General features: G+C 42.0%; 1 protein-coding gene, 1 non-coding gene and 1 pseudogene across 2 annotated transcripts; 1 reads left to right on the top strand and 2 right to left on the bottom strand.

The window, feature by feature from the left end:
- Positions 1-6,790: 6,790 nt before the first annotated feature.
- On the bottom strand, positions 6,791-7,604 carry LOC138850512 (THAP domain-containing protein 5 pseudogene; annotated as a pseudogene).
- Positions 7,605-11,699: 4,095 nt separating this feature from the next.
- DUSP12 (dual specificity phosphatase 12) lies at positions 11,700-24,840 on the top strand. Its single transcript, XM_008264166.4, has 6 exons — positions 11,700-12,085; positions 14,011-14,124; positions 14,210-14,328; positions 16,116-16,212; positions 16,847-17,027; positions 20,070-24,840. Exons 1-6 carry the CDS (start codon positions 11,742-11,744, stop codon positions 20,229-20,231), a joined length of 1,017 nt encoding a protein of 338 aa, XP_008262388.2. The 5' UTR covers positions 11,700-11,741; the 3' UTR covers positions 20,232-24,840.
- LOC127493847 (small nucleolar RNA SNORA21) lies at positions 23,169-23,306 on the bottom strand. The gene has a single exon (XR_007924385.2). It is a non-coding gene; the product is annotated as a small nucleolar RNA SNORA21 (small nucleolar RNA).
- Positions 24,841-25,501: the final 661 nt, after the last annotated feature.

The following is a 25,501-nucleotide window of genomic DNA, read 5'->3' as shown; positions in this document are numbered from 1 at the left end:
AACACATGGTACCTGGACGACTCTGTGGGGCCTCAGTGCAGGCTGATGCGGCTAGTGTGACAACGCATGTTCCAGATAGGCCTGGGAAGTCTCAAAACAAATCCTCCTTTTGGCATTAACAGACCAGGCACGTTCAGTAAAACAATGCCAAGGGTCTCAGACCTCAGGTCTCCAATTTCTTGCCTCACGACCTTCTTTCTGTTCCTACCACTCTTTGCTGGCCCTAACCCCTCATCTTCTTCACCAATGGGAAAGACCCAACTCAAATGCCACCCTCTTTGAGAATTTTCTCTTGTTTCTTCCAGCCAAAATATATGACTTCTTTGAGTCCTCCAAGTTTCTGCTGTCAATTGAACACATGATTTAGGGATGGGTAGCCCTGCCTACATGGTGCAAACCTGAGACTCAGGTCCTCGTGTTATTCCATGAGCAAGAAATAAGACACAGAGACAAAAGCCAGAGGATTTCTTTAAGAAATTTAAAAATATGCATCACTTTGGTACCACAGAAAACTGCTTCTGTTGAACAGCTCGATTAATTTTTTTCTCTTGTTTAGACAGGTTATGAAATCTGCCAATCTGAATGTTTGTAGATGGCCCATCTCTATTTTCAACCCTCATGGTAGATATCAGAGCAACTAAGTTACTGAAGGAAAATGTACCAAGATGCAGCAGGCAAAGAAGTGCTTCTTAGAAGCGATGAGGTGGGGCTAACGCCATGGCCAAGTAGGTTAATCTTCTGCCTGCGGCACCAGCATCCAATCTAGCTCTCTACTGTGGCCTGGCAAAGCAGCAGAAGGTGGCCCAGGTGCTTGGGCCCCTGCACCTGCATGGGAGACCAGGAAGAAGCACCTGGCTCCTGGCTTTGATCAGCACAGCTCCAGCCATTGCGGCCATTTGGGGAGTGAACCAACGGTAGGAAGACCTTACTCTCTGTCTCTCCCTCTCACTGTCTGTAACTCTACCTCTCAAATAAATATATAAAATCTTAAAAAAAAAAAAGAAGAAGCGATGAAGTAGTGAGTATGAGACACTCTCAGGAAGGGGGGGGATAGATTTGGTGGTAAGGAGGCACTACTAGTCTTGTGTCTCTGGATGGGAACACTAACATTCATAGGGCTTAACTGGTTTGGGGGAAATTATTTCACTAATACATGACAGAACCCAAACTGAAGTCTAGGACATGTGTGTACAGGTCCAGAGCACTATACAACACACTAAACTAAGTAGTTCAGGGAGCAAAAGAGCTCCCGGGGTTGTGACACCGGAAAAGGGAGGGCTCATGGCCATTCCCCCCATCTTGTTTGTTCAGGGTGGAGGGAGGGAGCTTACAAAAAATGTAACCCAGCAAATTTGGATATGGACCAGGGAACATCTGTGGTCTCCCTTTCCCCACTCATCTGATTCTCTGTTTACCAGTTTCTCCTTGAGCCCAAAAAGGAACTGAGAACATGACCAAACATCACCAACCAGTTCCTGTCACAGTACATTTCTGGGCATTGGCACGACGTGATGGGCTTGCAAATACCGAGGGCTGGGGTGGGAGTAAGTCAGGCAGAGCTGTTTCATCAGCTGACCAACTCCAGCCATCACCTCTTGTCCCAAGGTTCCATGGAACGGAAGTTACTTCCTCTTGATAAGAGTCACCCTTCTAAGGAAGGAGGAGGACACATCTTCACAAAGACACCGACCTCTAAATTGATAAGAGGCTTAGGGATGTGGTTGTGGCAGGGCAGCTGGTAAGATCCACTTCCCCCTCATGCTCACGGCCATTCAGCCCCTGAAGTGAACGCACACAGTGGTTCACCTCTGGTGCACAGCTTGCTTGCTGCCATCATTCACAGCCTTGTTTTCCAGTCAGGCCATCGCAGCTCCAAGGCCCCCTGCTCTGCATCCCCTCCAAACTGCCTCTGGGATACTGGGTTAGCTTAAAATTTCTTTCTCCCACTAAGAAGACTTGATGCTAAGTTAACTCTTACTACAACTCCACAACATGTATATACTTACTCTCATTTAGAAGCGGTTTAGATAAATAACTCTCTAGGAGCACAGGATCATGCTGGTGAGAAGCAGGACCGATGCAACTTAGGATTCAGACCTAGGTTCTCTGGCTTCAGATTTGTGCCTTTCAAAGACAGGACCAAATCTGCACTCATCACTTTCTCAGTAACTATCTTCTACTTGCAAACCCAGAAAGCTTAATAGAATTCTGTTATTATCACCCATCTATACTTTTGTTCAATGTTGTTATCTGGGGGCCTCAAAGCACATTTCAGGCATACCTTGTAATTATTCTAGATCTTAAGTCTCCAAATAGATGATCATTTACAGATAATCTTTTGGGTGCAGAAGGAAACTGGCACCATGCTGGAAATAGAAAGAGGAACTTGTCTTAGCACATCTGGGAGGTGATGGGACAACAAGGGGGACTTCCCTGCCCATTGCTCAGCAGAGCTATGTACCTACAGGGAGTATTTTTAAAGATGATGATTCTACATCGCACATGTGACTACGCTCTACTCTAGCAGCCAAAGATTCTGAGAAACCCGGAGAGTGAGAAGGCTGGGTGATGCATGTCCTCATGTGATGGGCCATGTTACATGTTTGTTGCATGTTACGAGGCCATCATCACATGGCTAAAGGGCTCTTAATAATTATGAGAAATGTTTGTTTTGCCAGTGCTCATAGAGACTGCAGGAGCACTGGTGTAACATAAACAGGCACATTGTGTCTGTGTGTGAGAGAGAGGGAGGAGAGTTGGAGAGAGTTCGCGCTACCAATCCCAAGACAAGGAGCTGCTGCTTCTTTCCTTGACCAGAAGCAGCCCAGCTCCCTCTCTAGACACTATTTTCTTCTAGGAGCCTCATTTTTCCCTCTGTCAAGGAGGTGTGGGGAAAATATCATGTATCTTGCAAAAGAGCAAATGCGCCACCTAGTGACTAAGAGTACAACACAGACGTTAAATCAACCGAGGCATTCACCCAGTTAAAGGTATGTACACAGCTAGGCTCTGTGGGCTTTCAGTACAGACTCAGGTGTGTCTTCTACTTCCATCCTTGAAGGAGCTCACAGTAAGCTTTGGGATTAGAGGGAGGAGAACGCTATTCCAACATAAAACTAATAAAGCTAAGGGGTGATTAGGATATTATAATAAAATGTCAGTAGGTAGATCCTTAAATTTTTGTTCTTTTCCATTGTTAAATATCTGCCATTACTAACAGTCAATAACCTTAACAATATTAGTTTTAATAAATATAAACTAAGTATAAAAAAAGTGTATGATGCCTATCATGTAGGTCTCCCTCACAATGCTGGCTCCCAGAAGTAATCAGTTAACACTGGATGTATGTCTTTCAATATTTTCCAGACATATGCATGTTTTAAATAAATGGGCTTAGGTATACTTTCAATTTGGAAACCATCTTTTCCTTTTTAAACCAAATTTATATGGTTATCACAGACCATTTTCTCCGTTGTCTTTCTTAATAGTTGCCTAGTATTTCACTGAGTAGCTCAGATCACCCATTTAACCAATCTACTACTTGCAGTCGTTGAGATCATCCTGGTTTTCCACTGTAATAAATAACCTGCGCTCTATGTGCTGTCTCCAAGGCTCACTGAGGCACTGGAGGGATTCACAGCACTCAGGAGAGTTGTAATACAAAGTTCTGGTTCATCACAGTGAGAGGATACGGACTAAAATCAGCAAAGGGAAAAGCCACATGGGTGAAGTCCAGGAGAAACCAGATACAAGCTTCTGGGCACCGCCTTACCAAAGAGTCATACAGGTATGTGCTTAATTCTCCCAACAATGATGTGTGACAACTTGTGTAAAGAATTGCCAAAAAGGAAGCCCACCCATGCCTGGGTGTTTTTCGGTTGACCAGTTACATGGGTATACATGGCTTGTGTGACAAACCTCCAGCCTCCCAGGGGCCCAGGGTATCAGGCATATAAAACTAGGTCTTTCCCAGAAGCCACACTGGTAGCATAAATCATCTAGTCAATTTGATATGATGTGGGCCAAGGAGCTGGTCAAGGCCCAGATCTCCTGAAGACAGGCCTTTCTTTAGATTGTGCAGGGCTTGAACAAGCTGAGTCTGCATGGTTAACCCTTTACTCCCCAGACAACTTCTATATTTGCCATCTGAACACTGAGTGGGTCCTCCTTTGCCCATTCGCACAGGTCAGCTACATTCCTGAGGAATCTATGAACAAACAGAAAATTATGATATATACTGTTGAAAACTGAGTTGAAATCACATATCACTACTTTATTGGGACTTATAGTTTCTTTCATCTCTATTATTTAAGAATTAGTAAAATGTACCATGGGACTACTTAAAAATAAAATTTATTAATTCTACTAATTATCTGCATACAATTTATATTAAAAATTGTTTTTCCATGATCACCTAATAAAGACACCTATAATCTCTTTATAATTAGCTTATAAACTTTCACATAATACCAATTAATTTTTATAGCCTGAAGAAACCAAGCAAAATCTAGGAAAAAAAATAAATCATGCATTTAGAAAGCAATTAGCATATTATTTGTAACTCAGGGACTATATTTATTGAATACCTCCTATTTTCAAGGACCAAAAGATATTTGTTATCTTATTAAATACTCAAAATTATCCTTTAAGACAGATGACAATATGTCTTATCTAACAGATGAGAAAACTAAGAATCCGACTGAAAGGAACTTATTCAACACCATAAGTAGTAACATAACTAATTGTATCTATTTCCAATTTTCAGGGAATGTATGATCTATCAAATTCATATTGTCACAACAAAGTTTGCTATTATATTTCTTTTTCTTAAATTGTGTGCATGTAAGTAGTATTTTTAGTTATATCAACATCATTTCTCTTTTGTAAGAGAAAAGCTGACTCTATAATTATCACTTATGTATAATTTCTTGTTTATGAATTTTAATATGGAGAGGTATAGAAACATAAGTGGAGAGGTAGTACTAAGTATTACTCTGTTATTCTGGAATTTAAAATGACATAGCCCGGTCAGGGTGCCAGATTTTGTCCCAGTTGCTCCTCTTCCACTCCAGCTCTCTGCTACGGCCCGGGAGTGCAGTGGAGGATGGCCCAAATCCTTGGGCCCTGCACCTGCATGGGAGACCAGGGGAAGTGCCTGGCTCCTGGCTTTGGATCAGCGTGGTGCGCCGGCCACAGTGCGCCGGCCGTGGCGGCCATTTTGGGGGGTGAACCTACGGAAAAGGAAGACCTTTCTCTCTGTCTCTCTCTTTCACTGTCCACTCTGCCTGTCCAAAAAAAAAAAAAAAAAAAAAAAAAAAAAAAAAAATGACATAGCAGACACCTTAAAAGCTAAACCTATCAAGAAACAGGTACAAACTATGATTTCTAAGAAATATATTTTTTAATCAACTTCATTAAAATTTTTGGCTTATAAATATAACTATAAATATAGGTCATTACTACAATTTTAAATTACTATGTATTATGATGGTCAATAACTTGTAATGTGCTGAAATACAATATTTTTTCAAGTTAAAAGTACCTCTCCTAAGAACTGAGCTAATGGGTGGCTCCTTAGTTTAGTTCAACTGAAATAAACTACAAAAGCAGTATTTCCATTATATTACAGATACAGAACTATAGCCAAAAGTCAAATAACACAGAGTTCAATAAATATTGAGGAGAATACAATACTTCATTAAACTCCAATATCTACCATTATATTATCTTATAAAAATCTGTTCTGCTAAATGTATTTTAATAGTAAGATAAGGCACTATAAAGAGATCTAACAAGTGCCTTTATTTTACAGTTTAGGGACTGAGGCTAAGGCTTGATAAGTAACGTACCCAAGTCATAAACTAGTGTAGAACCAGAATCAATTCCTGAACCTGACTTCTGATCTGGGCTCTATCTTTGTTCTTTCATTTTATGACTGAATATTACATTTATTCACTGTATTGTAACTTTAATTTGGAAAATCATCAAGTAATAAAAACTGTTTTGTGGCTTAGCTCAGCAACTCTCTTTTTCTCCAAGATTAGCATTACAATAATAGGATGACATTTATAATATTAGAGGACTTCTGTAGCTTCATTAATATGAGAATTTATACAGGAAAAAGTGCATTTTACATATAACTTCTGGTTTGGCTGGAAAAACGTACATTTAAGTCATAGCTTTAAGCCTCTTTATATCATAGTAACTTCATATGTTGTGAGATGGTTTTTATAATCTTCACATTTTCTTCAGATAGCCAGTTTTCCTGTTTTAGCTGCCTTATAAGACCTTCTAAAGACTCCAATCTTCCTAAAGTTTGTTGCTCTTGTAGCTCAAGAAGAGCCCTCTGTGAATGTAGTTCACAGACTTTCTGCCAAAGATGTTCCTTATCTATGTCTTGTCTGTAGTAAGGATGCTCACTTTGTAAAACTTCTGTCCCAAAGCCGGCGCCGTGGCTCAATAGGCTAATCCTCTACCTTGCGGCGCCGGCACACCGGGTTCTAGTCCCGGTTGGGGCGCCGGATTCTGTCCCGGTTGCCCCTCTTCCAGTCCAGCTCTCTGCTATGGCCAGGGAGTGCAGTGGAGGATGGCCCAGGTGCTTGGGCCCTGCACCCCATGGGAGACCAGGAAAAGTACCTGGATCCTGGCTCCTGCCATTGGATCAGCACGGTGCGCCGGCTGCAGTGGCGGCCATTGGAGGGTGAACCAACAGCAAAGGAAGACCTTTCTCTCTCTCACTGTCCACTCTGCCTGTCAAAAAAAAAAAAAAAAAAAAAAAAAAAAAAACACTTCTGTCCCATAATTACATTCTTATACTTTCCTGGGCTGATTTAATTTCTATGGAATTACTTGTAAGGGTTGGATTAGCAAGATGATGGTAGTTATTTCAAGTACCTCTTGGGTTTCCAAAGACTGCTGAGTACTTTCTGAATTTGAAGTTGTCAAAGTAATAGTTGTTCTCAAAAGATGTGTGAAAACTACCTTTATCTGTGTCTAGGTTAACTGATCTTCCCAAGATGGATTCTGGTTTTTCAGTGTCTGGTTTAACCAGGTTAATAGTTAATAAATTATTTTGTATGCTTCCTGTTTTTGGAGATGGCGGCATGACCAAGGCAAATGAATCAAGCATGTTCAGGGTGCCTACCTGTGTCCATATTTATGATTCTTCTGGCTTGGCTCCCATGCATACTTCCTTCTCATCCTCTACTTTTTTCTTCTGAGATTTTTTTTTTTTTGTTTGAAAGAATCTTTCCCTCATTGTCTTCCAGGCAAAGAAAATATTGCAGAATTGCATTCTGTTTCAGATATCAAATACCCCAACTAGATATCAAGAGAGTCTGATGTAAAATGGTCACTACACAGGAACTTGTACTAGGAACCCATGAATCTTGATTCATATTCTTCAACCACTTTTCAAGTCTGTCTTTGTCATGTAAAGGAAATGGGTAAAAACTCATCTTCCGGTCTGTATTGTTTCATACCTGGAGATTCTTGCTGCTGTTTGTGGCTCAATGGCTGGGCAAGCCTCGGCTGAGAGCCTAGTTGGGCAAGGAGCACAAGCTGGTGCTCCCGGATTGAAGCGGGACTCTCCTCTATTCCCTGCCTTGGTGAAACCAGAAACAAAGTAATTTTTGATTCCTCCCTCTTCAAATCTCCCATAGCAATTTGGTCTCAACTTTCTTCTACCTTAGTAGCTGTAAACACATTCACTTTCTCTCTGTTCCCTCTGTCAGTACCCTAATCCCTTGTCACCCCCTTAAAACACTTAACTGGACTCTGCCTCTATAATTGTCCTCCGCAACCCATTCCCCCTTCCTGAAGTCAGGCTTCTTTCTTTAAATGCAAGCCATGTTGTATTATTCTTCTGCCTACACTTCTTCAGTAGGTTGCATAGTCTTTAAGAAAAAAGTTAAATCTTCTTAACAAGGCATATGTTGCCCTCATCATCTGGACACGCCTATCTTTCCAGTGTTCTGTAGACTATGAAAATCACCTTGATCCTCCTTCTTCCTCTCTTCAACAACAGAGATAGACTTTGGTGGTGCTTTCTAGGTTCTGTGTGTTGGTAGATGTTGGTCCGTCTGCTTAGAAATTCTTCCCTCCCTACCTCTTTTTTGCCTGACAAATGCCCACTCATCCTTCAAGAAGCAGATCCAATGGATTACCTCCTTCTTTATTAGGGTTGGTTCTCCCTATGTGCTCCTGTAGTACCTTGCCCTCACTTCTTTTATAACACTACTTAGACTACATACTTATTGTTCACTCCAGGTTTTCTCCAAGTACTGTAAAGGGCAAAGATTGGCTTATTCATTCTCACAGCATCAGCATCTACTATTATGCCTGAAAGCACCTGTTTCCAGGATTCTGAAGTGAGGAAAGTTGGATTGATTCAACATGGGGGCTCAGAAGACTGCTAATGTGACTTGTCAGACTAAACCACTGGTGAATCTCTTAGATAAAGCCTTTGGGCTTGGGAAAAAAATAGGGGTTGAGAAGAAAAGATGCAGGATGTCTCTTCTGGCATTCTTTTCCTTTTTGCTTCTAACTTTCACAAAGATTGATGAATCAGCAGCCTTAGCCTAGACTCTGTGGCAGACACAAAGAGGAAAAAGCAAAGTCCTTAACCTTAAGGAAGTTCACAGCCTGTGGTGGAAATAGGGAGACCACTTTGTCTGGAAACCTACAGACTGTCCACTGCCTGGGACTCAGATCCCAAACAGAAGCAGTCCTTCCTCCATGTGACTCAGGTGAGACTCAAGTGTCTTTGCCTTGGGTCTCCAAGGACACTCTTTAAAAATTATAGTTTTACCTGAGAAAGAGAAAAGCCAGGGCTGGCATGCAGGGACTGGCCTTGTACTAGAACCAGGTCTTCCTTAACGTTGCTACTGCTGGCCAGGCACTCACAGCTGGGTGTTTTTGTTCTGTTGAGCATAACTACACAAAACATCAACAGAAGACAAGGCTTCTGTGAGGCCACAATGGACCCAGACAAGAGTAAGACCTCTCTGTAATCATGTCTGAACACAGATAAAAGACTAACACTGTCTAAATCACAAAATAATAAATATATAGCCTGGCTAAAATGACTGCTACTTTAAAAAAATTGTAGCAAAAAGCCCACCTTACATAAAATTGACCCTCCTAATCATTTTTATGGGTATAGTTTGGTGGCGTTAATGATACCTACACTACTGTGTAACAGATCTCTAGAACTTTTTTATCTCACTGAAATTCTATACCCACTGAATAACAACATTCAATTTCTCTCTTCCCCTATCCCCTGGAAACTACCATTCTGTTTTTTGCTTCCATCATTTTGGCTATACTACATACTTTGTGTAAGTGGAATCGTGTATTTGTCCTTTTGTAATTGACTTACATCCCTAAGCAGAATGTCTTTAAAGTTTGTCCATATTGTAACATGTGACAGCTTCCCTGTAACACTGAATATTCCATTACACACACATACACACACATACACACACCACATATAGACACACATGTCTCACACTTTATCCATTCATCTATGGATGGACATTTTGGGTTGCTTTCACTTTTTAGAAATTGTGAATAATACTGCAGTGAGCATGGTGTGCACATATCTCTTTATGATCCCACTTCCTATTCTTTTAGACATATATCTCAGAAGTGCAATTGTTCAATCAAATGGTAATTTCCATTTCAGGGTTTTCTAAATTTCTTTCTTGCTTTTCTTAAAGATTTATTTACTTAAAAAAGTTACAGAGAGGGAGAGACAGAGAGATCTTCCATCCACTGGTTTACTCTCTGGAAGATTGCAATAGCCAGGGCTGGGTTAGTTCCAGGTCTCCCACATGGGTGGCAGAGGTCCAAACACTTGAGCCATCCTCTCCTTCTTTTCCCAGGCCATTAGTGGGGAGCTGGATGGGAAGTGGAGCAGCCAGTACATGCCCATATGGATACCACATGGCTGTGTTTTTCTCTGCTACACCAGGATGCCGGCCCCAGGGTTTTCTTGATAGTAGCCATTCTAATGGGTATGAATGATATTTCATTGTAGTTTTGATTTGCATTTCTCTAATGATTAATGATGTTGAGTATCTTTTCATATTTAGCTATTTCTGTATCTTCTTTGGAGAAATGATTATTAATGTTGCTTGCCCACTTAAAAATGAGTTACTTATTTTTCTGTTGAGTTATGGTTCTCTGTTTATTCTGGATATTAACTCCTTTTCAGATATATGCTTTGCAATTATTTTCCTCCATTCTATAGATTGCCTTTTCACTCTGTGGACAGCATAGAATTTTTTTTTTTTTTGACAGAGTTAGACAGTGTGAGAGAGACAAAGGTCTTCCTTCCGTTGGTTCACTCCCCAAATGGCCGCTATGGCCGGAGCTACGCTGATCCGAAGCCAGGAGCCAGGTGCTTCTTCCTGGTCTCCCACATGGGTACAGGGGCCCAAGCACTTGGGCCATCCTCCACTGCCCTCCCGGGCCACAGCAGAGAGCTGGACTGGAAGAAGAGCAACTGAGACTAGAACCCAGTGCCCATATGGGATGCCGGCACCGCAGGTGGAGGATTAACCAAGTGAGCCACAGTGCCAGCCCCAGCATATACGTTTTTAAGTTTGATGTAGCCCTATTTATCCATTTTGATTCTTGCCTGTGCTTTTGGTACCACTGCCAAGAAATCCTTGCTAAATCCAATGCATGAAACTTTCCCCCCTGTGCTTTTTCTAGAAACTCTGCTAGTGTTTTGCATTTTTAGGTCTTTAACCCTTTTGAGCAATGTTTTGTATATGGTGTAAAGCAAGGGTACAGTCGCATTCCTTTGCATGTGAATATTCCGTTTCCCAATGCTATTTGCTGAGGAGACTGTCTTTCTCCTTTCTGTGGTCTTGGCACTCTTGTTAAAGATTATTTGATCATATGTGTGAGGGTTTATTTTTTGGGCCCCATTCTGTTCTGTTGATATGTACCAGCCTTTACACCAGAACCATTTAACTGCTAGTTACTGACCAATTACAGCTCTAGTGTCTGTCTAGCCTGCTCTCCCCGTAAATAAACATGGAATCGCTCCTGCTTCCTGACACCATCCAATCTAGCGCAAAGCCTAGCTTACTCAAACTCTCTCCAAAATCACCTAATACAAGCCGCATCCTCTGATGGAATGTCCCTAACACCGACTTGCTGAGATGAAGCGGAAATGTCCATAGTTCATGGTTGAATAAGAACCAAACTGCTTAACTACAGGTGGGTCCCTGATGGTCTTTGGCTGAGGGAACTGATACACAAATGCACGAAAGCGATTCACCTCAACTAAAAAATAAGCAAAAAAAAAAAAAAAAAAAAAAAAAAAAAGGCAAAAATACAAAAGGAAGAAATGCAAACAGCTTTATACACACGGTTAACAGGTTTTACTTCAAATACCTGAAACGGTGGGACTCTCATTTCAAATTTACTTTACCTGTCTTGTCGCCCCTTTCCTGAAAATCTCCCCAGAAAAAACCAGAGAGACACTTGCCTTTGAGGACGTTGGAGGCGACGAGGAAAACATGGGTCGCAAGGCCACTCTGAATGGAGTTTAACTGCTCCTGAGCCCTGGTACTGTCTCCCCTTTCCCAAGCTCCCGTTCCGGCAGTCGACGTGGTCCTCCGAGGGCGCAATTGAGTCGCGGAGGCCGACGGGTCCCGGGGAGGGATGTTCCAGCCCGCGGCCACTCGGTGGTAGAGACCGCAGCGGCCTGGCTTCCGGGGGCCGCCATGTTGGAATCTCAGAGTCCCAGCCATGGCTTCCAGGATCGGAATCCGAGCGAGAGCCCGACCGCCTCCGCCGTGCCCATGTTGGAAGTGCGGCCAGGGCTGTACCTGGGTGGAGCCGCGGCCGTGGCGGAGCCGGACCACCTCAGAGAGGCGGGGATCACGGCCATCCTGACGGTGGACTCGGAGGAGCCCGGGTTCAAGGCGGGGGCTGGGGTCGAGGGTCTGCGGAGCCTCTTCGTGCCGGCGCTAGATAAACCCGAGACTGACTTGCTCAGCCACCTGGATCGGTGCGTGGCCTTCATCGGCCAGGCCCGCTCTGAGGGCCGTGCAGTGTTGGTGCACTGGTGAGTGGACGGGTAGGGGGGTGGAGAGGAGCCTGACTTTGCTCCCAGCCTGCTCCTTGTCACTCCGAGGCCCCTAGGGGAGGGGACCCCCTCCCACTCCCTCCCGCAGGGGTGTGTGTTCCAGGGGGAGGGAGGGGCAGGAGCAGGAGGCGGGCCACTGCTGGCGCGCGTGCTTTCCTTCTTTCATGCTTTGGTTCATTCAGTAGCAACTGAATTGTTTTGGGGTGGTTGGATGGGAGGAGTCATCAGATGAATGACAAAGTCCCTACAGCCTCAAGCTTTTACAGCTCCTTAGGAGGCAAAACACCCACCCCAATGATTGTAACACAACCTAGGATAGAGTATGTGCTCAGGTTAAGTATTCAGACTTCAGAGGAACGGCAGATCATTTCTAATTGTTTTTGTGTGAGGTGTGTGTGGGGGCAGGGTGCTCATGAAGGGGAGAATTGGTTAGGATCTGAAGGATCCCCTGGGCCTTGCCTAGGGGAGAGTTGGGGTGGGTAAGTTGCAGCAAAAGCAAAAAGATAAATTCTTGATGGATATTTGGGTATCCCTAGGTAGCGCTGTTTGGATTGGGTTGCAGTAGTTTTAAATTTATTGAGTAACTATTGTGTGTCAACCACTTGTTCTCAATATTTACACAAAGAAAGGAAGGTAGTTAAAAAACTGGGTCCTGGGGTCGGCGTTGTAGCATAGTGGGTTAGGCTTCTACCTGCTGCGTGGGCATCCCATGTGGACGCCGGTTCAAATCCCGGCTGCTCCTCTCCAATCCAGCTTTCTGCTATGGCCTGGGAAAGCAGTAGAAGGTGGCCCAAATGCTTGGGCCCTTACATCCCCATGGGAGACCCAGAAGAGGCTCCTAGCTTCGGATTGGCCCAGCTCCAGCCTTTGCGGCCATTTGGGGAGTGAACCAGTGGATGGAAGACCACATTGTGTCTGTGCCCCTCTCTCTCTCTCTCTCTCTCTCTCTCTCTCTCTCTCTCTCTCTCTCTCATTCTACGTCTCAAATAAATAAATAAACAAATTCTTTTTTTTTTTTAATTTTTATTTTTTTGACAGGCAGAGTAGACAGTGAGAGAGAGAGACAGAGAGAAAGGTCTTCCTTTTGCTGTTGGTTCACCCTCCAATGGCCACCGCGGCCAGTGCGCTGCAGCCTGTGCACCGCGCTGATCTGATGGCAGGAGCCAGGTGCTTCTCCTGGTCTCCCATGGGGTGCAGGGCCCAAGTGCTTGGGCCATCCTCCACTGCACTCCCTGGCCACAGCAGAGAGCTGGCCTGGAAGAGGGGCAACCGGGACAGAATCCGGCACCCCGACCGGGACTAGAACCCGGTGTGCCGGCGCCGCAAGGCGGAGGATTAGCCTAGTGAGCTGTGGTGCCGGCTTAAATTCTTTTTTTTTTTTTTAAATTGGATCCTGTTTGGTACCAGAGCTCCAGGCCCTTAATGCTAAGAGCAAAAGAATTTTCATTTGTTACAAAGGCTTCACAACATAAAAAAAAAAAAAAAAAAAAAAGAGTGATTAAGTTTGAATAGGTGAGATACATTCTCGTAGTTCAGAATTTAAAATGAAAAAGGAAATAGGAGCGGAAACACCAACATCCCACATGGAGTATCTGGGTTTGATTTCTTTCTGTTAACTCCAATTTCCTGCTAACACAGACCCTGGGAGGCTGCAGTGATGAACCAAGAAATTGGGTTCCTGGCACCCATGGGTTGTCCCAAATGGTGGAGGATAGAAGCTCTCTCTCTGCCTTTCAAAAATGATGATAACTTGTTCATACATTGGTAGTATTTCAGATGTAATGGGTTTATTTGAATAGAAGTAGAAATGAAGTGGATTGGAACTTTGCCATTAATAGAGGGGCTGGATTTTTTTTTTTAATTGTTGCTATTTGCTTATTTTATTTTGAAGGCTTCTTTTTCAGTCATGCAGGAGTCAGTCGAAGTGTGGCGATAGTGACAGCTTTTGTGATGAAGACTGACAAGCTTAGCTTTGAAGAAGCCTACGAGAACCTCCAGACCATCAAACCAGAGGCTAAGTGAGTTCTTCATTGTAATATTGCTGCTTTTGGGATGTAGCTTTATTTAAAGAATTGTGGCTTTTATATTTCTTTGTCATTTCAGGATGAACGAAGGGTTTGAGTGGCAACTGAAATTATACCAGGCAATGGGATATGAAGTGGATACCTCTAGTGCGATTTATAAGCAATATCGTTTACAAAAGGTTACAGAGAAGTATCCAGGTAAGTAACCTTAATTGCCAGTGTATGCAGAGTGCTTTCCTGATGTCCTTTACCCTGACACTTACCAGAGACCTGTGGATCAGAGACCCTTGCTTCTAGCAAGAAGAGAATTTCAGACATGCTGCGGAGAGTAGTAGTAAGCAAGGGAGCAAAGTTTAGTGATGGGAGTACACCTGACAGGCCAGGTGGGCATTGCAGCGAAGGACTGAGCGCCGTCTGCCTTAGGTGGGAGTTCTGCGTACGGAGCGATCATTTCTTCTCCCTCCTTCCTCTTCTGGAACACTGGTGGGTGGAGGGCTTCCCGGGCATGGAATTTGTGACGATCCTCCTAGGACTTTATCAGCACCATGTAATTGGATCTAAAATTTTCCTGGGGCAGAGTGGAGAAGATTCTCCTAAGTAGTAACCGTCCTGGGAGGGCTGGAACCCACCTAACAAGGTTATCGTGCTAGTCTGCTTCTGAGGCATGTTTCTACATTTCTCCCCTCATTCAACAACAGGAAATTCACATTTTTGTTCTTCAGTCTCTCTCTCATCCTTAGGCTAATATCTGACTTCTTGCCCAACAACACTAAATACATTGTCCCATTTTTCTAGCAATCAGATGAGATAGGAATTGTTTTCTTTTGAAATTGCAGTTTAGCCAGAAATCTTATCCAGGGTCAGGTGGTTTGTAAATGGCAGGGTTGGGTTTGAACTCAAGCCAAGAGCTTAATCACTGTGCTTTGTAACTTCATCCTGATTTTCTGACACTATAATTTGTTTTTGTTTTGATTTCTGAGGTTAGCACTTGATTGTTCAGTTGACATTGTATCAGTCCATTTTCTGTTGCTATAAGAAAGTACCTGAGGTTGGGTACTTTGTAAACAAAAGAAGTTCATTTAGCTCACAGTTTTGAAGGTCCAAGAGCATGGTGCCAGCTTCTGCTTGGCTCTGGTGAGGGCCTTCTGACTCCATCAGGACCCAGAATTCACATGGTGGGAGTGTATGCGAGAAAGAAGGAACAATCACAGGTGAGATCAGCAGAAGAGCAATCGACTAGGAGCTCAGGCCTGCTCCTTTTATAATAATTTGTTCTTTGGGAGTGAACCAGGGTCTTGCAATAATTACATTAATCCTTTCCAAGAGCAGCGGCCACAGTGACCTAACAACCTCCTACTAGGTCTTACTTCTTAAAGGTTCCACCACCTCTCAACATTGTCACACTGGGAGCCAAGCTTCCAGCATGTGGACCATTGTGCGGAGTGGCCCAGGATGGCTGGATCAGAGGTCAAGAAAGACATGAGACAGAGAATAGCAGTAAGCATGCTAGTGAGGTTTAATGAAGAGAATACAATTGACAGTCCAGGTGGGGAACTCAGCAAAGAACTGAGAGCCCAGTCTGCAGGGAGACTGGGGCGGGGTCAGAGGGAATCTGTGAAATTCCTCCAGGGACTTCATTAGCACCCTTTACCGGACCTAATAGCCCTGGTATAGGGTGGGGAAGTGTTCCCTAGGATGCCCCTTTGGGGGAGGGCTGGGAGCCACCTAATAAGGCTGTTGGACCTGGGCAAGACTTTTGTTGCACAAATGCTGGTCTGCTTCGAAGGCATGCTTCTGCCTTCCCTCATTCAACCACATGAAATTCTCATTTTTGTTCTTCAGCCCCTCAATGCACATAGACTAATGTCTAACTTCCCACCTAACGGAACACAAGCTATATCCCAAACACAGTAAACACAAACAGAATTTTATCTGAAAATACCAAGCTGATAATAACAAATGGATGCGTTTTAATTGTGTCATAGAATTGCAGAGTTTACCTCAAGAACTCTTTGCTGTTGACCCAACCACTGTTTCACAAGGACTGAAAGATGAAGTTCTCTACAAGTGTAGAAAGTGCAGGTAAAATATTTTGTGTTCTCAGTAGCTGAAAAGGACGTAGCATATCATTTTCTTATATCTCTGTAGGAAGAATTTGTTGAATTGAATAATACAGAAATTTCTAGTTCAAATTTGTTTTTAAGAATTAAGTTTTAAAAACACCAAATTGTAGAGGTTATTGAAAATTTAAGTATAATCGATGTTGTGTTATTTTGGCCTTGAAGAAATACTGTACATTTTATCTATTTTAAAAATCCTTTTGAGCCGGCGCCGTGGCTCAATAGGCTAATCCTCCACCTTGCGGCGCCGGCACACCGGGTTCTAGTCCCGGTTGGGGCGCCGGATTCTGTCCCGGTTGCCCCTCTTCCAGGCCAGCTCTCTGCTATGGCCAGGGAGTGCAGTGGAGGATGGCCCAGGTGCTTGGGCCCTGCACCCCATGGGAGACCAGGAAAAGCACCTGGCTCCTGGCTCCTGCCAGGATCAGCGCGGTGCGCCGGCTGCAGCGGCGGCCATTGGAGGGTGAACCAACGGCAAAGGAAGACCTTTCTCTCTCTGTCTCTCTCTCTCACTGTCCACTCTGCCTGTCAAAAAAAAAAAAAAAAAAAAAAAAAAAAAAAAAATCCTTTTGATTAATATGTTTGTTTGGGAATTGCAGGCGATCCTTATTTCGAAGTTCAAGTATTTTGGGTCACAGTGAAGGAAGTGGACCTATAGCTTTTGCCCACAAGAGAATGGCACCATCATTCATGCTTGCCACAGGGACTCAGTGTACATCTTATTTCATTGAACCTGTACAGTGGATGGAATCTGCTTTGTTGGGAGTGATGGATGGGCAGGTCAGAATACATTTCTTATTTTTTCTACAATTTCATTGTACAATCTGTATTTTCTTCCTTTTTGTATTTTAACTAGTGTTTTATTCCATCTTAATCCCTTTCTTTTATGAAGATTATATTTTTCTAGTGTGGATCAGACTGTCAAAAATAAATATTTTTAAAGATCAGCTGATTTTAAATGGTAGTTGAGAGTTGCTACTCTAAGTTAATAAGTTTCTTTTAAGTCTATTTATATTTTTCAAATATAAAACAAATATTACTTTAAAACAAATTAATATCTTATAAAATTTGAACTTTGTAACAAGTAGGTTACCTCAGGAATTTTTAAATTTGGTTTAAAATGTCTTCCCTTTCTTTTTCTTTCTTAATTCCATGCATTTCTCTCTTTTTCTGATCTTTCAATTTAGTATGTTTGTTACGAGATTCTTTTTCATTTCCTGTCCAAGAATACAACTCATAACATCCTGTGACAGCCACTTTTTTCTTTAGGTTTAAGTTTTTGATATTAATATGCAGGCATTCTATAGAAATAATTTTAATAGTGATTTTAAAAGTTTGTAGAAAAGTTTTTATAATGGATATTTATTGAAACTCTTATTCCATGTCATTGGAATAAAATGGCTTTATAAAGGTGGTAGAACAGATACAGTCATACTTTATATGTGGGGAAACTTCATTTATTTACTGAGTATTTTACTTAAAAACAGTATCCTATATTCAAATGCACATTTTCAGATTTTGTTACTTTTTAAAAAAACAGCTTTGTTAAAGTATAACTCACATACCATACAGTTCACCAATTTAGAATAATGAATTCAACAGCTTTTAGTATATTCACAGTTTTTTGCAACTGTCGCTATTCTCATGACCCTTAAAATGATATATCCATTAGCGTTCATTTCCCATTCTTGATGATCGTATTTACAGTGATTGTTTCAGATTTTGGTGAACTGTAATATTGCTCTTTGGTGACTTATGCTTTTGGCTTGCTGCTTTCATTTAACCTGGAAAATATACAAACACATGATATTTTTGTGAAAGATTCTAAACCCTATTTGTGCGTATTTCTTTGTATACATATTTGAGTTTTCTTATATGGTATACACTTAGAAGTAAATTGTTGGCTTTATGACTGTATACATTTTAAATATTAATCATATTCCAGGCTGACATTCAAAATGCTCATACAAATTTAGTTTTCACCAACAGTGAATATCTACCCATTTCCTCATACCCTGGGCAAGTTATATATAAAACTGGTGAAGTTTTGTCAGTCTGTATCATGAAAATATTAATCTTACGTTTTTCATGACTACAGCCGAGGATGACATCTTTGCATTTACCAGCCATCTATAGTTGCTTTTTATTTATTTATTTATTCGAAAGTCAGAGTTACACAGAGAGAGGAGAGGCAGAGAGAGTGAGAGAGAGAGAAAGAGTGGTCTTCTATCTGATGGTTCACTCCCCAGATGGCCGCAATGGCCGGAACTGCACCTATCCGAAGCCAGGAGCCAGGAGCTTCTTCCTGGTCTCCCACTCGGGCACAGGGGCCCAAGGACTTGGGCCATCTTCCACTGCTTTCCCAGGCCACAGAGCTGCATCAGAAGAGGAATAGCTGGGACTAGAATTGATGCCCATATGGGATGCCGGGGCTCCAGGCCAGGGCGTTAACCCGCTCAGCCACAGCGCCGATCCCCCCCCGCCCCATCTATAGTTTCTTGTTGTGTAAACTGCTTTACCATCCCTGGCCTATTTTCTATGAATTTTCTTACTCTTACTGATTTGTAGGAGCTGTGTATATATTCTAGATGTAGATGCTTCATTTAATAAATAGAATTATTTTCCCTAGTCTATTACTTATCTCAAATTTTTGGTATATTTTGTAATAAAATTTAAGATACTGTGTAGTCTATTTTTTCATTTGTGGTTTCTGGGCTTTAAATCTGGACTTCCTGTAGTTTAATATTAAAAGCAAAAATTCCTACTTCCTACCATGTACAAATTATAGAACTAAACCTAAAAAATGTGATAACTGCACTGAAAGAAAATACAGTTTACTAAAGCTTTGATTTATCTGTTTTACTGGAATATCAGTTGATTGTTTTTAAGTCACTAGGAATCTGACTTACATGCTATCATTATCAGTAATAAAACATGAGAATCCTAATAATCTTTTCCATTCTTTATTCATGTTGTAGTTTTTTTTTTTTTGAGATTTTATTTATTTATTTGAGATGTAGAGTTACTGACGGAGAGGGAGAGATAGAGAGAAAGGTCTTCCATCTGCTGGTTCATTCCCCAAATAGCCACAGCAATCGGAGCTGGGCTGATCAAAAGCCAGGAGCTTCTTCCAGATCTCCCATGCAGGTGCAGGGGCCTGAGTACTTGGGCCATCTTCTATTGCTTTCCCAGACCATAGCAGAAAGCTGGATTGGAAGAGGAGCAGCTGGAACTAGAACCAAAAGAGAGAGATCTTTCATCCATTTGTCTACTCCCCAAATACCTGCAACAGCTAGGGCTGGGCCAAGACCCCAGAATCCAATTTGGATCTCCCACATGAGTGGCAGGGACCCAATTACTTGAGCCATCACCTGCCTTCTAGGGTACCCATAACAGGAAGCTGGAATTGGAAGCAGAGGTGGCACTCAAAACAGGCACTCTGATGAGATGTGGCTGTTCTAAGTGATGTCTTAACCACTGTGTCAGGTGCCTGCCCCTACACGTTGATTTAAAAACCTAGTATGTATGCCACATTCTTGAAGCCATCCTTGAGTTTCAAATGTCACCTTTCTCCCCTAAAGCTGGGATCCATCTGTTCTTCCTCTAAGCTGCCCGAGTACAACATACTTCTTAGGCAGTAATTGTAGTCCACCATCTATAATACAGCAAATTCCTCATGTATTTAATGTCACCAATTAGAGTACAAACTCCTTGAAGATAGGGGCCATGTTTGCCTGTGCTTATATCCTATATTGCCAAAGAAAATTATTTGTTTTGTATAAAAGTGAATAAATGAAGTAATACATTGGCTTTTTATTTCAGCTGCTTTGTCCAAAATGCAGTGCCAAATTGGGTTCCTTCAATTGGTATGGTGAACAGTGCTCATGTGGAAGATGGATAACACCTGCTTTCCAAATACATAAGAACAGAGTGGATGAAAAGAAAATGCTGCCAGTTTTGGGATCACAAACAAGAAAAATATGAACTTGTGACATCTGCTATCTTGGAAGGAACCTTGCTGAAGATACATGCTGCCCCGGCTTTCAGTTACTCACTGCAGGTTGTCTAGTTTGTAGGCCATCAACATTTCAATTGCAGTGTGAAAGGGAAAAATCCCATGAAGTAACCTAGAAACTGCCCTGTTATTAGGTTATTACGTGATGTAAGTAGAATACATAGCAATCAAAGTTTTTTAGTCATATAAATTTTATATGATAGTAAAATCTTTTATGATACTAACACTTCATTTGTTTCATGTTTTTAAAAGTCATGATTTATTTATTTAATTTGAAAGGCAGACAGAGACAAAGATCTCCCATCTGTTGGTTTATTCTCCAGATGCTTGCAGTTTCTGGAACTGGGCCAAGCCTAATCCAAGAGCCAGAAACTCAATCCATGTCTCCCATATTAGTGGCAGAATCGTCACCTGCTGCTTTAGCCTACATTTGCAGGAAGATGGAATAGGAAGTGGAGCTAGAACTCAAACTGAGGCGCTCTGATACGGGATGGGGGAGGTCTCCTATGGCATCTTAACCACTATGCCAAATGCTGCCCTGAAACTTAATTCCAGTTTTCCATGAGTTTTTTGAAGTACCCTCGTATTTTGAAATTTTGCTTTCTCTCTTTTAAGGGAAATTAGTAAGCCTATTTATGTCTAGATTTTTCTTGTAAATGTAAAAGAAAGGCTATTAGTAAAACAGAATATGTTTTTCTTGTTCAGAAATTCCAATTATCTGCAGGTTTTTTTTTTTTTTTTCTTAAGTTTATTTATTTGAAAGGCAGAGTAAAACAGTGAAAGATAGAGATCTTCCATCTGCTGGTTCATGCTTCAAATGCCTATAGCAGCTGAGGCTGGGCCAGGATGAAGCAAGGTGCCTGAAACTCCATCTGGGTCTCCAGCATGGGTAGCAGGGACCCAAGGACTTGAACCAGCACGTGCTGTGCATGAGCAGGAAGCTGGAAGTAGAAGCATAGCCAGGACTCATCCAGGCATTGATACAGGATGGGTAGCTTAACCTACTGTGCCACCGTGCCCACTCCAATAAACATTTTATCTACATTTTTAGAAAAGTGTGTTTGAGATACCTCTTAAAGCAATCTACATAAAGAAATACTTTAATGTTAGATGTGTCTTAATAATCAAGATTAATGTGGAATTACATGTCAGTTACTCTTTTAGTCTAATACATTTGAGTATTGGAAAAAGTAATAAATCTAGATCAACTTTGTAACCTGATTTCTGGAAACTAGAATTGTACTCACTATTAATAGGGCAAATTGGACCTAATTTGGTATTTTGAACATATACATGAAATCAGAATTAGCTAATAAAGAGAAATATGTGTCTGTATTGTAAAAACTAAAATGGGAATAATTTTTCAATGTAAAATAAGGTGTAAATAATGAACTTCTTAGTATCTAGAATAGGGACTGGCCCTGTTGCATGGTGGGTAAAGCTGCCACCTGCAGGGCTGACATCCTGGCTGCTCTACTTCTGATCCAACTCCCTAATAATGCGCCTGGGAAAGCAGCAGAAGATGGCCCAGGGTCTTGGCCTCTTGCAACCACATGGGAGACCCAGATGAAGCTCTTGGCTCCTGGCTTTGGCCTGGCCCAGACCTGGCCATTGTGGCCATTTGGGGAGTGAATCAGTGAATGTAAGACCCCTCTCTCTGCCTCTGTTTCTCCCTCTCCTTCTCTGTTACTCTTTCAAATGAATAAATCTTTTTAAAAAAATCTAGCTTAATTTTTGACATGTGTTGTAATGTTATGGATGATCCTTGAGAAAAATTTTAAGACCTGAAGCCTTTATCAACTTTCATGGAGTAATTTTTCTTGTGAGAAAAGAATTCCCTCCATTTCTGTTTTAGCTTTTACACACTTTGTCTAGTTTTTTGCTTTATACTGTTCTCTGGAAAGCTTTTTACTAAACAGGTTATACCATATGAAACTGTCCCTTTTGTAGGAAAAAAGTAATGGAACAGCAGTTTCATGTGGCTCAAGTTAATGTCTATCCATCATATATTGTAGCATATAGTACCAAGAGAAATAGATTTGAATGTACAGTTGTCAGCAAATGTTTCCTGAGGATGTATTATGTGCACAGTTCTAGGTGATAAAATAAACAAACTGATGTTCTAGCTGGGAGAGACAGATAAAATACCTTTTTTGAAAGATAAGTGGTATTTATCAGTGCAGATCAATTTTGGGAAACCTAACTTCTCTATTTAAATTATACAGGTTTTTTTTTTTAAACTTATTTGACAGGTAGAGTTAGATAGTGTGAGAGAGACAGAAAACAACTTACAACTTTTTTTTTTTTTTTTACTTATGTGACAGGTAGAGTTAGACTGTGAGAGAGAGAGAGAAAACTACTTAACTTACAACTTTTTTTTTTTTTTTTTTTACATATTTGACAGGTAGAGTTACACGGTGAGAGAGAGAGTCAGAGAGAAAGGTCTTCCTTCCGTTGGTTCACCTCCCAAGTGGCCACTACGGTCCCCGCTGTGCCGATCCAAAGCCAGGAGCCAGGTGCTTCCTCCTGGTCTCCTATGCGGGTGCAGGCGCAGGCGCCCAAGCACTTGGGCCATCCTCCACTGCCTTCCCGGGCCACAGAAGAGAACTAGACTGGAAGAGGAGCAACCAGGACTAGAACCCAGCACCCATATGGGATGCCGGTGCTGCAGGCAGAGGATTAACCAAGTGAGCCACGGTACTGGCCCTAAATTATGCAGTTTTATGAAACATTCACTGATCAGAAATTGCAGATTTGAAGTCTTTTTTTTTTCTATATTAAGATATAAGCAAAACTTCATTTTTTAACAAGGTAGGCAGCTCCACCAGTGTAACATTTCCCAGACACGTTCAAAGTCTCTCCAGCTCTGCTCCCCGCCCCCGTGGTTTGTCCTTGACATTGGAACATCTTGTCACACCACTGATTGAAGCAAAACAACACAACAAGCTGCCACTTCACCCAACAGCGGTGTTTTTGGCTCTGCTCCTTCTGGACGGCTCGATGGGTCATTAGCAAAAGGCCCACTGAGTGCTTTTAAAAGGCGGAGATTTGAAGTCTTTTAATGGTTTACTTTTGAGGGGTAGACAAAAAAATTACTAGGTCTGTGTTTAAAAAGAAAAAGCCCTTTTTAGAAAAGATTTATTTTATTTATTTAAAGGCAGAATAACAGAAAGAGGTAGAGACAGGGAGAAAGGTCTGTTGGTTCACTCTCCAAATGGCTGCAACAGCTAGTGCTGGGACAGGCCAAAGCCAGGAGCCAGAAACCAGGAACAACTTCTGGGTCTCCCACGTAGGTTCAGGGGCTCAAGCACTGCTTTCCCAGGCACATTAGCAGGGAGCTAGATTGGAAGGTGAGCAGCTGGGACTCGAAATGGCGCCCACGTGGGATGCCAGCACTGTAGATGGCGGCTTAACCTGTTGTGCCACAGTGCTGGCCCCAAAGCCCTTTCTTTTCAATATTTCACTTAGCAGCAATTTAGGGCAGTTGATATCATACATTTGTTGAAAATGCCTTATTTCAGAGGCAGTGTGGTGGTGAGAATGGTAGAAGTCAGAGTCTGCGGGAATCACTGTGGCTCTGCTGATTACCGTGTTCCAGAAAGTGAGCTTGGGTTTGGAAATTGTGGGCCACTTTTCTCCACACATGGGATTAATAATGCTCCACCCTCATGACAGGGTTGTTTTAAAGATCATTTGCACTAGCTTTGATTCCTTCTTCTATAAAAAGGAGATAACATCTACATCTGGGTTATGGTATTTTTATGATATAGTGCAGGCAAAGAACTTGGATGGGGCCTAGCTAGTAGTAGTCAACATTTTCCCTTAAAATAGTTGGAATTTATTGAGCACATGCCTTGTGTCAGTCACCATGCCAAACACTTAATGTCTGTTATCAAATTTAAACCTCATACCAGTCCAATGAGATAGATTCTATTTTCATTTGCATGTGAAATTGAGGCGAGTGAACAGTTGAACCTAAATAAGAATCGAGACTGGACTGACTCCAAACATCTTAGCTAATTTTAACCTCTATAGTCTGATGTCTGGGTTCACTGTTTGTTCAGTGATATATGGCCTTAAAGATGTCATACTGAAAATGATCAGACTGTAAAATCTAATAGAACTAATGAAAATGCAGTTTTAACTACATCATGAGCTCATTAGTCAGGCTCCCTACCAGCATCTGCAGGGTTCTGGCTGAAAAGCAAATTGAGGCCCACAATACTCTGCTTTTAATATTTAAAAGTAAAGCTGGGGCCAGCACTGTGGCGTAGTAGGCTAAGCCTCTGCCTGGGGCACCGACATCCCATACGGGTGCTGGTTCATATTCCTGCTGTTCCACTTCCAATCCAGCTCTTTGCTAATGGCTTGGGAAAGCAGTGGAGGGTGGCCCAAGTGCTTGGGGCTCTGCACCTGCGTGGGAGAGCTGGAAGAAGCTCCTGGCTGTGGATCGGCCCACTTCTAGCTGTTGCAGCCATTTGGGGAGTGAACCAGTGGATGGAAGATCTTTCTCTCTTTTCTCTCCCTTTCTCTGTAACTCTACTTCAAAAATAAATAAATAAAATACTTTTTAAAAAAGCTACTTGTTTAGAAAATTGCTTTGCTTTTTTTTATCTTGACAAGTATACCTTTACAACAACCTGGAATGTGGCCAAATTTCAATTTAAAATTTTCTGATTTTATGCAATTGCATGACAGAATACGGCAATGCAAGGAGAGTTGGCCCTGAACCCACAGGCTGCTTCCTTACTCTGTCCACTTCTTGATATGTTCTACATGTTGAGGAGCCTGGAATATGTGTGTGGGTGTGGGTGTGTATATTTGTATATGGAAAGTTTTGAAACCCATGGGTACTGTAAAAAGTCCATGGAAATGCATATGAGAAAACTGGATTCTATTTTTTTTTTTTTGGCACCAAAATAAGCTATTAGAATTCCATTTTTCCATGCAACTGTTTGGGCGGTTCGAGTGATGGAAGTATGTCTAGAATGGGGTATGCGTTCTAGCTGTGCACATCACACTGGCATCATTCACTCTTACCCCATGGGAAGAGAGCCAGAAGACAGAGTAAAGTTAGGTCCTGGGCAAAGATTACTCCTGAGAAGATCGAAGAGTGGTGTTTTCTCTAGAAAGTTCTCTTTCAAACTTTAATCCAATTCCAGTGGAATTGAAAGTGAGTAAGGAGGGGCTGGCCCTGCCCAGCAGGAGTATCTCATATGGGTGCCATTTTAAGATCCAG

The sequence above is a fragment of the Oryctolagus cuniculus genome, chromosome 7 (genome assembly GCF_964237555.1).
Source record: "Oryctolagus cuniculus chromosome 7, mOryCun1.1, whole genome shotgun sequence".
Lineage (NCBI taxonomy): Eukaryota > Metazoa > Chordata > Mammalia > Lagomorpha > Leporidae > Oryctolagus > Oryctolagus cuniculus.
This window is presented reverse-complemented; position numbering and strand designations above follow the sequence as displayed.